The sequence below is a fragment of the Larus michahellis genome, chromosome 4, assembly GCF_964199755.1.
Source record: "Larus michahellis chromosome 4, bLarMic1.1, whole genome shotgun sequence".
Lineage (NCBI taxonomy): Eukaryota > Metazoa > Chordata > Aves > Charadriiformes > Laridae > Larus > Larus michahellis.
Genome location: NC_133899.1, coordinates 75,762,663 through 75,777,933, shown reverse-complemented (window position 1 = coordinate 75,777,933; position 15,271 = coordinate 75,762,663). Strand labels below are relative to the sequence as shown.

The following is a 15,271-nucleotide window of genomic DNA, read 5'->3' as shown; positions in this document are numbered from 1 at the left end:
TTGTGCATATGGGAAGTCCATTTAGTTAAAATCTTTCTTTTATAAGTCATCAGGAAAAGGTTCTTCCAAACCGTAAATTACGAGAGGAGCCTACAGATTATCTTGGACAAATGTGGTAGGCATTTAGGTGCCCAGAGATTCAATTAAATACCTACTTAGGAGTTAAACTCCCACTAGAAGCTGTTCCCACCAACTCTTAATTGTGGTGGGAAAGTCCTCTCTGACACTCACCTGAATTCCAGGATACTTGATTAAAAGTTCCAATCTGCTATTTCCTCTTTGCAATCAGATGTTTCCAACAGTCCTGAATTCTCCCCTCCCAAACCCCATTGCCTCCTATTTTTTTACAAAAACGATCACACACATGGAGGGCAAAACACAGCAGGCCCCACCTCCCAACTCCCAGTTCCTTATTGGAAGCAATATTTGAAAAAGACTTGTTGTGTACTGTGTTTTCATCCAGCCTAGGAGCCTGAGGTAGGGGACAGAAGAGAGAGTTAGTGTGAAATCCTCCTGGAAATGCATTCAGTATCCACATGACTGCTATTGAACAAGCTTTATTCCTGCTGCTGATTTACATGCAAAATACATAAGAAGTAAAGTAGCCCTATAGCAAGTTTTAGTTTGTCCACACTGGACATTGTATAGAGGAGCAGTGGAAAGACTTTAAAGAATCCCGGGTTAATTTTTAGTGCCGGGGTGAAAAGACAGCTGTACATTTTCAAAACTTTTCCCTTTTACAAGAGAGTGCTGGTATGGGACATGACACCCAGACTGAGGAGTCTTCCTTGCGTCTTCTTCAATTTAATAAATCTCCCATAATTTACCTTTACAAATGGGACATAGTCCCCAGGCTGGCTATAAAAACTCAGTACAGTGGCAGGTTCTATACTCCAGTACAAAAATGCTAACAAGCAAAAATGACAGATTTGTCCCTCCCATCAAGATCATCTTTGCTGGGAAATGCTAAAATTCAGTTTTTTAAAAAAACCTAACACATGCACTGCTCCTGTATCTCAGACTCAGGTGGACAGAACTGGGACAGAGCCAAAATAAAGTAATGAAAATGTTGCATTATGCTGAAATGCTGTAATGAAAGAACAGAGAGAATTTAAATTTTTATCCCTCTCACCAGAAAATGAAAGTATGAGGCCCTACAGGCAGCACATCAGTGTGGCAGACCCTGGATGATCTCATGTGTGGGAAGAGGAGAAAAATATGGCATCATCTTATCTCTATGGCTATGAACTAAGTTTATTTAGTGGGAAACGTCTATTAGTGAGTAACCTCCTGAGAGTCTCTACAGGCATTAAATGTCATTGGAAGTTTTAAATCTATAATTATTCCAATAACTTAATACTAAATGCAACAATCTAGAAAACTATGAACATTGTGTGTGACTCATTTTGCTCCGTGTTTTGCATTGCTGTATGCTTCCAACTCAATGGAAGCCATCAAAAAGTTGTTGAAAATACAAGCAGAAAAGTTAATGCAGTTGCTTAGATAAAGAGCACTCCCTCAAACACAACTGCCAGATTTAGAGACACAAGAAGAGATTCTTTAGTCCCTTCCAAAGTGACATAGTTGTTTTGCCAAGACCGGAGGGAGGAATTAAAAAAAACCCCAAACCTAAGGGAGCTAGATCCAAGGTTTCGGAGGGGGAAGATGTAGAGGCCGTTCTAAACATGAGATGGGCACTGAGACCATTGGAGGCTATTCCTCCCATCTCATAGATTGACAATAATCTGGAGACATCTGAGCTATGAAAGAGAGAGGCCAAGGACTGAAATGACACGTGCATGTGTGGGCTACAGTTTGTAGATGTGATGATTTTATACCTTATTCAATCTATCTGATACTTCAAAGTATCAAAGTTAAAAGGTCCCTTGTCTTAAAGTAATTTTTTACTCATTTTAGCCAGCTTCTGTCAAAAGGGAAGCCATGCGAGGCCCAATTCATGTTAGACCAGTAGTCTCTTACTGGTGAAATTGAGGAGCCTGAATCCAGTTTCCAGCTGGTTTCAGAGAACCATAGAATTTCTCGAGAGCCAAGAGATAAAGGGCCACAGCCTCACACTGCTGAGGTGTAGGCAGAGAGAAATACAAGACGGAAAAGCACAGCAGACCTGGTAACCGTACTACACATATAACACACGTACAGAGCACCTCTATGTAGCCCGTGACTCAGATTAATTTTCAAGTGCTCTAAACAGCGCATCTGCTAGTACACACCAGTAGAGTGTAAAGGCTTCACAGCCAGCATTAAACATTTGGGTCAGATTTGGTATTTGTTTCTTCTTTGAATAACCATCTCACAGAAATTTTTCTTACAGTCAAAGGGGAGGTTGGTACCTTGTTGCAGTCCCAGCAGAACTTGCTTTCATAGCACAGTTTTACCAGGATGCTGAATACAGCCTCTTAGCTGGTCAAGCTGGAGCCATGCTTCCAAGAAGGGGAGCCTGCAGCATGCATGCAGCGTGCAGTGATGCATCAGACTTGTGTCCGTGGGTGAAATGTCTTAGAAAATTTTGAATTGGTTTGATTCCATGTGTAGTTTTGAAAGTCATTCCCAAAACTTCCAGCCAACCTCTTATTTGCTTCAATCATAAATTGGGTGGAATTTGATACTCCTCTTTGCTCACTCACTCAAATAAAGGCAAAAAATTCTAAACTGTGTCTCAGGGTGTAAGACCCCTGAAAATGACCTGAATTGATCTGCAATAGGTCAGGCACTGTGTGTTACAACATTTCACCACTATTACTCTTGGGTGTCCCAAAGGATACAAACTGCGCTACCATGCTCCCTCATCTAGTGAACACAAATACCTTTGATGCTCCTCCATCTTACAGTCCCAACCGTGCAATTAATACTAAGTATAAAACCTCTTACTGGGAATACTTGAGCTTAAGTCAGAAGGTCTACTCATGGTAATAACCGCTTGTAAGCCTTACAAAGAGTACAGAGAAAGGACCGCAGGTGTTGGTAATACACCTCTTCTTCCTTTCAGCGCACACAGAGGGTGATGTTAAACAGCACCACCTTCCTTATTTGGACAATTATACTAAAGTTCCATTTATAAATGGTTTAGAAAGAATTAATAAACAGTAAAGCATGCAACAAACATGGGAAGTAAATGTTACTGGTGCTAATTAGCTTTCTCAATATGTATCCTCTCAAAAAGCTTTTGATGTAGTCTGTAGTGATCTATTACAATGTTTTTATTAAATCATTTATTAATAAAATATTCTCCTTCTGTTAAGTATTTATAAATGGAACTTTAATTTGAAGCGTGACTGCATTCCTAGTTGTACCTATACCCTCTTTATTTAAAATAAAGAGCTTTGAAGATATATCTGTCTCTAGGGCCATCTGTTCACCTCTTAAGAAAACATATACTAGAAAGAGAGGGAATACCCAGCATTTTTTTAATAACACGGATGGGATTCAGCTTCATCTTAAAAAAAAAAAAAGAAAAGAGGGATAAATTAGGATCAAAATTAACTGGAAGGTACCCAACAGATACAAAAAGTGCTAAACGGAGAAGGGGGTTTCATTCTCAGAAGGTGCCCTGGTACCTGCACAGTGTCTGAGGATAGTTCTCTGTGCCCACAGACACTGAAACATAGAGACAAATGAGAGAACAGAAAACAACCCAAAAGTAAATTATATGGAGTGTGACTCCAACATAAAAGCACACAAACACACACAAAAGCACCAAAAATGCTTCTTCCCACATCTCTCTCTCCCTGCGGTAAAGCCTCATTCACTGACGTATATCAGCCTGTATTGTATTTGTAAAGTGCAAATGAAAAGTTTCTCTACAAGACACAACAGGTCCCGCAACAGGAATAATCCAAAACTAGAGCTTACCCCAACGGATCAGCACTCGCCATCCTCGGAAAGGGAAAATGAAGAGAGAAGGAAGAGAGAGAAAGAAAGAGAGAGGGATGTGGAGGCAGGTGGAGAGAAGAGTAGGAAAAGCAGAGTGAAATACTGTTCGGAGAACGGAACGGTCATAATTATGCCACCAGTGCCTACGTCTTCAGAGACCAGGAACACTAGGGGGACAGTTTCATTTACCAGAAAACAACTTTTGTCCTGCTCATAACATTGCAGACACATCCAACTTTGACACTGGGGAATATGGAGAGGGATATACTAAGGCTGTAAAAAAAAAAATTCCAAGCCAAATCCCAATTAAAGCAGTCAGCAGAGCAATGGGGTTCATACTTCATACTGCATTTCTTTTCTGCCTCTTACATAAGGCACAGTTATATCAGACTGTTATCAAGGAAGTTTTTCTTTTTGTCCCCAGTCTGCTCAGTGTAGTGTCCCTCTGTCCCCCAAGCTGGCCTGGTAAGAAGTACTTTTTTTGCCACGAATGAACTGTGAAACGTATTGGTTATTAAAGCATGCATTTCTGAGCCAGCTTGGGAGCCCAGGGTACAAGATTGTAGCTCAAGCTGTGAATCTGCTTTGTTACTGGCTTATTAGTCATGATGGTCTTACAGTCAGGAATTCAGATCAGCTAGAACATACCAGCTCAGCAACCCGGCACTTATCTCTGTGGATGCCATCTTGTGCTCCAGGATCTCATTTTTCATTTAAAATAAATTCAGTCTCTGGGTCTTAAAGGTTGCAACGAAAATCTTTCAAATGTGAATGGAGAATAAATCAATGCTGTGCTGAAAAGAGTCTGAAACAGCAGCTCTAAAAGCAGAATGAATTTCTGGCATGATGAATTTGAAGCCTAGCGACAATCAAAAACTTCAGTATTCTTAATTTTTTACTACTAACCAAAGCATCCAAAATCAAAAGGAATAGTCAGGTTATTAAGTTTTCAGGGGTGCAGGTAAGCAAACTCAGGGAAGTGTCACCACCTTTTCACATTAATAAAGATTAGATTAGCAATAAAAAAAGATCTGGTGTGTTATTAAGCCAAATTATTTTCAAGTCAGATGCAGCGCTTTTTTTCCTCTCTGTCTCTTTCTCTCTCTCTTTCTCTCCATTTTCAGTAACAGGCTCCCAAGCTGCCAGAGCTGCCTCTGGCTGGGTGAAGAAAATCCATTCTCCACAAGACGGTCACCAACAGAAATGCCAAATTTAATATATGCCCAGTAGATTTCACAGTTTACTGCTCAGTGCAACTAGCCATGCTTCCGGTTACATCAACATTGCAAATGCTGGGTGGGCAACGCAAGGCAGTTTGAGAGAAGTTAAAATTAAAACATAGTTAGAATAGGAGGAAAAAGCTGTTGTGCTACGCATTGATAGAGAAGTGGAAAGAAGCATTACAGTAAGTTCTTTTTCATGTGTTTGAGTGACACTCCATTTGTATTTCGGCCTGGAGTGCAAATTTGGGCAAGATATAATTCATTAATATACATATATATGTATATGTCTGGGGACAAACGCTGTCCTCAATTGTACCCATACAAATCTATCTATAGTGATGTAACTGAGAAGAGCAAATTGACACCCATTGTATATTGGAACGTGTGTGTATATACAGAAAATACACCCATATTCACACATGCAGAGTATTAAAATGTAAATAGAATGGGTGCAAGAAGGTTGATTAATTTTTCTTTCAAGTCATTTTCCCAACAGGGAAGGTACTGAAGAGGTTAACAAAGAGAATGGAAAGCAAATTGACAGTAGGGAAAAGGAAGAGGAAAATGAGGTTTAAAAAAAATGAACAATCCCAGGACACAATAGACCCAGAAGCGCAGACATGTGCATTCCCTACAATACTGAAGCAAGTGAACTACGGAGCTGCAGCAACCCAGATACAGAAGAAGAGAAGCACTGAAAGAGGGGGTGAAAGAGAAAGTCAGAAAGAAAGAAAAAGAAAAAGAAAGGGACAGTGGCCTCAGCTACTAAGACAACCATGTGCATCTAGAGGGAAGGGACCCTTAAAGATGCAGTATTCCTTTAAAAAAGACATCATAAAGTTGGATAATTAAACACTGGCCAAAAATTTAATGGCCACCATGATTAGCTCTCTCCATTTTGCTGGGGTTCTCTTTGCTGCCTATCCCTTTCTTTCACGTGGCTTTCATGCGCAGATCCAGAATCCAGGTCCTCTCACTTTCCCACCACTGAGGTCCCTCGTCCTAACTCTTAGAAGTGGGAGGGAGGTAAGACCACAGCGAATGTGATCCTCCAAAAATCAGCCTGGTCCTTCAATGAGAATGACTCTGGGTGATCCTTGTGCAGTGCCCTAATCTTCTCCTTCTGTGTTCTGAAAAATATTACCTTTGAGAGGGAACATGAAATGCCCATGTGCATTTAAGAAATTCCCGCAGCAGTTACTGAAGGGTCATTTCCTCTGCTCCTAAAATAGCTGTAGCAGTTGCTAGAGAAGGACAGAGGGACAACGAATGGTGCTGGGAACACCTGCTGAAAGACCCATCTCCTGTTGCAGATAAAATTTCTGCACTTCTCTTACTGGACCTGACTTGTAATTACTGTGGAAAAGCTCATCTTCAGAGTAGTTTCAGCCTAACTTTTAATGCAAGAAGTGCCATATGTTCAAGAACAGAACTTACATATAGGGAGAATCAGAGAAAAGAACATGAATTTCCATGTCTATGGTAACAGTCCAGGAAAGCCCAGCCACTAAGGACTGTATAACGACTACTTCTTCATGGCTGTCCAATGCTTATTCCTATCTTGTCATTTTAAAGAGGGTGCTTTACACACCATGCGAGGCACAATCTCTCCTGTAGATGCACGATGTTCTTCATTGTGCCGGGTTCAAGACTTGAAACACTGTCCACAAAGGACTGCCTCAGTTTGCAAAAGGCCAAAACAGGGGCTGTACCTCACACATCCTACAAGTCTCCTGAGGCTTAAAGGCCCCATCTACCGTTAAATATAAAGGTTTCTATTAAAAGGGGAAATGGAAAGAAGAATGGTTTGCCAAGGCCATAGGTTCCTTTAAGGAACCCACTGCTTCCCCCTTTTTGAATCATATGGAACACTCCTAACCTTTGGGTAAGGTACGTGCTTGTCCAAAATGTATAAGGATTACATTTTGATGAAGAATTATCCATTGGAATGCCAGCTTTTAACATTAGAGAAAAAGTCTCTTCCTCTGAGACCGAAATTTTAGGAACATGTCCACTAAAAACCTTCCCAAAAGTTTCAACTTTTTTTTTTGTTCATGGACCCACATGAGTCCACTTAAACTCCCTCAGTCTGGTAGCCTGCATGTGTTCCATTGTGCCTCTCTTAGCAGTTGGGAGTTACTCTTTTTGTTATTCTTCATCATCTGTCACTTGAACTGCTAGATTAGAATCATCCTCCAAAAACTCTGTCTTCGATCATCTTTTCCTCTTGTGTTCTCTGGAACAGTCAGGGTAGTCTTAAGGAGTTTGTCTCTTACCTACAGGCACTTAATATTTTGCTTTGTCAGACAGGATTTCCAAAGTTTCCTACCATTGTTGTCACTGACTCAGTTGTGCTGCTGTTTCTAGTGCCGAGAGTGGAGCACTTTGGGCTTTCCTGGTGTTTTATATTCCAATCCTTCCCAAAGCAGTCTTAGCAAATGCATCTTCTACCCTGGGCATCCTCACTCAGGGCAGAACTGAACCAGAAGTAGCACTAGGATGAAATTTTAGTGGGGAAAACGTTGGTACAGTCACAGGCTGCATTGGGGATAGCCTCAAATGAATGGTACTATACAAAAATATATGTGGTGTGGGGCTGTAAATATCCCACCCTCTTTGTTTCTCTCTAAAGAGAGAACAGCTGTGTCCCGACATGGAGAAGGTAAGTACTGCATCTTTAAGGTCTCAGCAGTGAGGTAGAGGAGAGGAACATATTGTCAGTGTTTATACCTTTCTTCTTTGTTGAATTTGGGATTGGCTTCAGAGATATCCAGGCTTTTACTGAACATTGTTTTACTATGGCAGGAACAAAGCGAGAAAACAGAGTTACTAGTGTGGACATTTATACAAGAGAGTCACCTGAAGCAATGCTGGACACCCAGCCCCCCAACCCATCCTCCCCTTTTTAAGCCATGCTCTGAAAAATTTTTCTTTTACTTTCCAACTATGGCTGAAGCCTACACAGTGCTGAAGTTCATTATCTTCCCCTGACTTCTGAGGTCTATGATGACTTCCCCCGTACATACTAGCAAACCCTGCTCTCCTTTATCCAATTGAAAACCCAGGTATCATCTACTTTGTCATATTGTCCAGGGAAAATAGAACATGCCTGAAGGCGCAAATTGCAATGCACTCATTACTCAGACTTTTCTAGAAGACCTCAACACTAAGCACCATCTGGGAAAAGGTTAAAATCAGACCAGGCCTCTCAGAGGAACAGTAATCCATTTTGTATTCTAATTTGTAGGGTCCATTACCACTTACTCCCAACTCTCTTCCTTATACTCAGCCTACAGAGAAATGCCCTTCTTTATCATCTTGGGTCTGAATCTCTGAAGCTTAGAAGCAAAATTCCCTGTGCTTTGCTAAAGGGGCAGCTCTCTGTAATATGTTTCCCTGGTAAAATGCTTCACTGTTTCACAGAACACTGCTTCCTAATGTTAGCTGATCTTTCATGCAAGCCATCCACTTCAATAACCAGAAGAAAATGAATAGTTAATGAAGCCCATTTTAGAACAGTTTTTGGACTCTCACAGCAGAGCTGCTGAAAATCTCTGGCGTGTCTCCAAGGGATTCTAGCTCCCATGGAATTCTTCCTAGTCTGTGTGATTTTGGCACAAGGGACGAATTAGCTGGTGGGATTCTATGTTCAGAACCTACCTCTTTTCATTTGACATTTCAATGAAATACCAGATAGTCTGAGAGGTGTGGATACCACAACAGCAGATGCAATTAAGATGATATTATGAACCCATTAGTTGACAACTAGTAGGGAAAACCAAGAATTAACAAAACTTAGTCACCAGTTTCAGGGTGGCTGGTGCTTGTGCATACAAACTTTGCCATATACGAAGACCCAATGGAGAACACTCGGAGAGGTCAGCACAAGCATTTCAAGGAGACAGTAAGTTTTTGTGCTGAGTTCCTCTCCTCCTTTATCCCAAATTAAGTTATTGAAGGACTATATTTTTCACATAATACTTTCCCAGCCTGTAGGGCTGAAGGCCACCAAGTTTCAAATCTCAATGGAAAGACATGCCCTCAAACAAGCCAAGACCAGACACTTGTAGGGTTCCCACATGGTTACCAAAAGCACAGTTCATCACACAGACACATAATCCAGAGGTTATAACATAAATCCCCTTTATGCAAGCAAACATCTGTTTACTACTGGGAAAGAAGACAATAGGACTAAATCACAAAACAAATGGGAGTGTTCTGCCCACTGGTTAGAAGAGTATCTCCGCCAACTCAAGAAAGAAGCAATGGCTCTGTGTCTCTGGATTTTTACACAAGTCATCTGTGTCTAAACAGGAGACCTGTTTCCATGGCCCACCTCCATGTCTTCCTAGTATTGTAGCACTGAATAGTCATCTGTTGAGACCTAAAAATGTAATTCTTAAAAAAGCATCCACTTCTGGGATCTAAGCCCTACTGCTGTAAAATCCACTGTCAGTGGGGCATTTCATGGAATATAACATGCGACTAGCCATTAAAAATCCCCCACTCTTGGTGGAAGGCACTTGTCATTTTGTTACTGACTGTTCTGACAGATGGTGCCCCATCAGCAATGCATTGTCCCCAGACAATCCCCATGCAGTGGTGTTCGTTAATGAAGCCAGTTCCCATTATAAACGACCGTGCTGCCAGGAACACAAAAGGTGCTTTTGTCATCTGTGGACGTGGATGGTATGAATTATGGAAGCTCACACACGGAGTAAAACAACATCTTCCCTTTAACCCCTTCCAAAACAAGCACTACCAAGCCTACCATCATCAATCATGGTATTATTACATCCCTGTCTCCACCTTTAATCATACCTTCATGTCCAGCCCTGAGTTGGGGTATGCATTGCCCTGTACCTCTTATGTCCTGGCAGGTTTTGCTTCCTCCTTAAGCCAAAGCCCTTCTTTACTGGTATGTAGCTCTGAATTAATTTCAGACCTTTTGACTTCAGTTGTTTCCTCATGTGCAGAATTGAGTGAGATATTTAAAAGCAAAAGAAATACTTTGGATAGCAAGACACAGCTTCACCTCTTCAGACTTTTGAATCCAAAGTCAAAGCTGAGAGCTGGAAGAGCTTTCAGCTCTCAGAAAACTTTGGGATCAATCTAACACCTCCTATTTGTTCCGCCCAGTTGGACACTTACTGTAAACAGCTGCAGAGTACTGCTACTCACAGGCAGCCTTGGGGTGGAGGAAAGTGATTCACCTCTGCTTGGCTCTGGGACCTTCAGGGCCCATGCATCTACCAGGTACCAGATTAAACACTGAAAGCCGAATAAGGACTGAGCAACTGTGTGTCAGTGTTGTGTTCATCCTCATCGCGTTGAGGCCTATGAGAACACTGCGCACATCCTGTCCTGAACACTTCCTTCTCCCAGACCTCACGTAAAAGCAAACCACATATTCAAGATAGATTTCCAACCTATGCTACAGTTAAAAATCTTTATCTCAAGTGTATCTTAGTGTATCTCAGTGTATCTCAGTGTATCTCAAGGCCACAGATCCAGTCTGAAATAAGTCCTAGCAGATTTTGGAAACCACCACTTTTTCCTCACTGTAGATAGAACTGTAACAGTTGCCAGGAAAACTTTCCACCAATTCTAGGGGCTTCTGGACATGAAATTTCACATTCTTCACCCAGTTTTCAGTCAGGAAAAGGAGTTTCTGGGCACAGCAGTCTCTTTTTGAGCAGATCTTAACAGCTGAACAAAAAAATAATGTCATAAAGCTGAAACAGAAGTTACAGCATCATCATCATACATTTATGTGAAGTGCTCTTTCATATTGATTGATCTAAACAAGTGTGAATCCAAATGCACGTGCTTCCCTTATAGGGAAGCTCATAGGGACTGAGGAAGCAACTTCTGGTTCACATAAGTGAACTTCCACAGTTCACTTACTCTCCCAGAACCTGCCTCGAGGAGACACCATTTTCCTCTGCTGTTTCTCCACAAGACTGACACTTTCTTTGATAGAAAAGAAGCAAAATTATACATATTCCATCACTTTACAGTTATGTGGTAATATATATGGGTGAGATGCATGCTGGCTCTGACAGCACATTTTAGAGGCATCTACAGATGCCTGGACAGGGGTTTCCAGATTCAAGCTGTTCTGATGACATGGAGGGTGGGGTTCATCTCATTTAACTTCAGGTGCCCCAAAGCTAGGCACCTAATCCAAGATAAGTCATCTAGATTCCTGTTGTAGGCTATGGAGACAGAGAGGAACAATCAGAGGGTAATTTATCCCATCTAAGATTGTTGGAACAGAGGACATATGTATCTGAGACCTTCCAAAGCCCTCGTCTGTCCCCGTTGCCTAGAGTGACAGCCTGTATCACAAGCTTAGACCGAATGTCTATGTTCTTAACAATTAAAAAGAGGCGAGATGAATCTTGCCCAGAGGATGTGGCGGTTTCCTGAGCAATAGCTGCAAGTGAGCAGAACCCTTAAGCCCCTGGCAGGACTTCTGGTCCTGTGTGCATAAGTGCTGCTGGCTGCCAGATCGTGTTGCAAGTGTGCCTGGAAGTTGTAATGAGTGCTGGTGTGAACAGAAAAGCTCCACAGCTGCTTTGTATGTATGACATACAAGTGGGTAGCAAACCCAGACAGGCAGGACTCCTGGGTAAAGGAGAGACCCACCTCTGTCCATGTTGTGCCATTTCAATAGCTCTGCGAGCAGGGACTGGGGAGCCGCCATCTGTAACACTGAGAACCTCCATCGACTTCCTTTCTGGCCGCCGCTTCCCATGCCTGTTCAGCATTGGGGAGTCCACACGCTTCCTGGGGGGATCTTTATGAAAAGAAAATGCTGTCAGCTGAATTCGGCTGTGACTTACCTCAAACAGTTTGGTTAAATCCTCTCTCAACAATCTCACTCTCACACCTCCCCTACAGAGACAGATATCTTTGTGATGGAGACGAACGTTTGCAGGCCCTCCCTTCTTCCAAATTTGCAAACGTTAAGACAAAAGTTGCAACCCATCTACAGAGAGAGGGAGCACTGCTACTACCCTGAATGTACAAGCACTGTGAAATAGAGGTACAACTATAGCATAGCTTGCAGAAATTGCCTTACAAAGCTGATAACACTAATAACAAGACGATAGCATGGGCTATAGCACAAGCTGTTAGCCAGAGTATAGGCCATCTAGGGATCCTGTATATGTACTCAGGTTGCTAGAGCTTGCCTTCGATGTCCCTGCTAGCTAGATTAAATGTGACACAGAGACATGAGTACACTCTCAACTCAGAATTGCATTCTCCTCCGAATACATACACTTTTTTTGCATCTTTAAGATTAGATTTCAGGTTTTCCCCGCTGCTTTATATTTTTCCTCCTTCAGCATTACAAATTAAACATACTTGTCTACCTGAGATGAATTTCCAATGAGAGCTACTAAAACTTCTCAGAGGTCATCATACAGCATTTACTGCTATAGTAACTGAAGTGCTTTACACTTTTTATTGTGTAACATTTCTATGAGGTACTGAAGTGCTACTTTCACTTTGCAGAGTGAAAACTGAGGTGTAAGAATGAGATTTAATGGCAATTCATTCCTAAAGGTGCTGACATTTACTGGTGTTCTGAGGAGCAAGTAAATTGCTCTGAAAAGAGTCTGTAGACACCAAACCGCACTGCAGAAAGTGCTCCTAGGTGACTAGGTAACCATGCACAGCTTCATGGTGAAGCAGGGAACCAAATGCAGACCTGCTGAGATGTTTTATTACTAACATCTCTCATTGCATCAAAACAATAAAAAGAAGGAAGGCAGAAAAAAAATACAGAAGAATTTTCTGTTCTTTGGTTGGGCTATTTCAGTTCCCTGCCTCTATTTATAGACACATTTTTAATTTTAGTGGAGGGTGACCACCTGTAAAAAAAGGCATCCTTCACCCCTGCAGTTAGAAAGAAGCTCACAGTGCCCAGCCCTTAAGGCTTCTTCCTCTGCCAGGATTTCTTTGTAAAACCAGTAATATTCCATTTGACAATTCTACTTCTACTGCCTAGTCTGATGGTATTATTTTTATTATCTTGCCCTCCTCACGCTCCCATCTACTTGCTTGTTCTCTCTCTCACATCATGTTTTTTAGAACAAGATCCCTTTAAGGCAGGGCTTATTCTTGAAACAATTACTATGAGCAAAGACGGCTCAAATGCAAATGGGCTAGTGATAACCACTGACCCCATTACTGTATAACCCAAATATTCTTTGTATGAATAGTAATAATTTTCCTGTTAAAAATTAATCGAAAAAAAGCAGTTGTATCTCACTCCATTTCAAACTACGTCCAGTAATAAAAAAAAAATACTAGTAGGGGTAATGATCTCCAAATCAGGAAAAATATATAGTGCAAAGGGAGGTAAACTTAATAAAGCAATTATACTGGGTGATTTTAGCTCCACACACATAAGTGGTCAAAGGTAAGCTGGGACAAGGTTCAGACATTTCAAACTCCTGCTTCTTCAAACAAGTTCAAAGAATGAGAAAGGATTCATCCCACAGGACAACTGCTGGTATCACAAGTGTGACTAGAGCCGAGTAACACACATAATGACAATGTAATTAACGTTTGGTATCAACAACAGAGAGCTGATACAAGTTTTGCAGAGGGATATCAGACATTAGGAAGGAAGGTGGATGAGTGCAGTTTAAAAGAAAGGAAAAAGAAGGAAGAAAAAGGAAGATGAAGAAAGCAGTTAATGTCAAAAGAATGGAGACTCATGAATGCTCAGACTGCATCAATGTTAGTTAATAATAGTCTAAACAAGAAAGATGGAAAAAGGCAAGAAAAACATTTTATGTTTGCGTACATTTTAAAAGGCAATTTGATCCAAGCATCTTCAAAACAGAAGAATTTAGCAAATGGGGACTCAGCTGAGTGACACCTACCAAAGTGACAGGCCAAATATAAGGTGGACATTAAAAGAGAGGGAAGAAGAAATCTGAAGAGGAATTAGCTAAAGACTTGAATAACAGTGTTTTGTGCAGCCATCAGAAAGAGAAAGCTTGAGAGAAGGACAGTAGCCAGAGGGACCATGAGGGAATCAAAAAACAATTAAGGGGGAGAAGGATATCGCTAACAAGCTACATGGTTCTTTTATATCAGTCCTTGCTGCTTAAGATGCTGGAAAATATTGATTTCCAATCTATATTTTAAACTATCAAAGAGAGAGACTAAGCAAAAAGATCAGGTGGTGAAACACACCAATAAATTCAACAACAACAATCCACAAAGGTGTGATGGAAAATACATCCAGAAGCTTGCACGAATGTGGTTGAGCCTCTAATAAAAGTATTTGATTCCTCTTTAAAATTGGTTACAATCCTACACCATACATGGCTGAGTAGCAAGTATTGCACATATTTTTTAAAAGGGTCTGAGTAAGAAATGACAGGGTACACAGTCTACTGTCACTGTCAAGTCTAAAGATACTAAAGAAATACACAGCCATCCTGCCATAAAAACTAAAGTGGTGTCATATAAAAGCAGTAGAGGATTTTGCAGAAGCACAGGAATTAAAAACAGGAAACCCTCCAATGTCTCCCCTTCTCTTCTTGACTCTCTGGTAATATTTCATATGGGGAAAAACTTAAAAGTCCTAGTCTGGATCTGTGATAATGTGGGGGATGTATTTTCATTTTATTTCACGTCAGAAAAGTGAAGCCATTCCTAAGGATTTTTTACAGAGGAAGAGAGAATCGTATAGGTAATGATCCAACTATAAAGGCATTGATCTGGAAGGTGGGAAATAAAGGTTCAGCTTCTGAGTTTGGATGAGGCACCTATATTCTATATAGCTATTTTGGCCCAATCTCTTGTTCTCTCATTTATTAAGAAACTCAACCCCACAAAAGCCTTTTTCTCAAGGAGACATTAGTTGACATTCTTTCATTTTACTGAGAAGTTTCTCATTTCTGTGTTTTCAGGTAAAGAAAATGGAGCTGAACTCAAGAGATGGTGAAGGTAGTCCTTCCCTGGCCCTTTGAGAAACTTTTATAGAGCTGAAACATACAAAAGCGACACCAGAAGAGAGTGCTAGTCTGAGCTGGCCATATTTTTACTTGCACCCATCCCTTCTGAGACCTAACATGCAAAGAAAGAGGAAAAAGCAAAATACTCTGAGATGCACTTTTTTTGTTTTC

The 15,271-nt window shown here is 41.1% G+C and overlaps 1 protein-coding gene across 13 annotated transcripts in view; it reads right to left on the bottom strand.

Moving 5' to 3' along the window:
• The window catches only part of BRSK2 (BR serine/threonine kinase 2), a 321,619-nt gene that overhangs the window by 37,319 nt on the left and 269,029 nt on the right, over positions 1 to 15,271 (bottom strand). For 6 of the 13 annotated variants that reach the window (XM_074585673.1, XM_074585674.1, XM_074585661.1 and 3 more), the window contains exons 12-14: positions 11,766 to 11,916; positions 7,845 to 7,910; positions 3,871 to 3,894 (exon numbers count right to left, since the gene is read on the bottom strand). In XM_074585673.1, coding sequence (XP_074441774.1) covers positions 3,871 to 3,894; positions 7,845 to 7,910; positions 11,766 to 11,916 — 241 coding nt within the window. The remainder of the gene's footprint in view (positions 1 to 3,870; positions 3,895 to 7,844; positions 7,911 to 11,765; positions 11,917 to 15,271) is intronic. The other 7 variants (XM_074585667.1, XM_074585670.1, XM_074585671.1 and 4 more) reach the window with 2 other exon arrangements.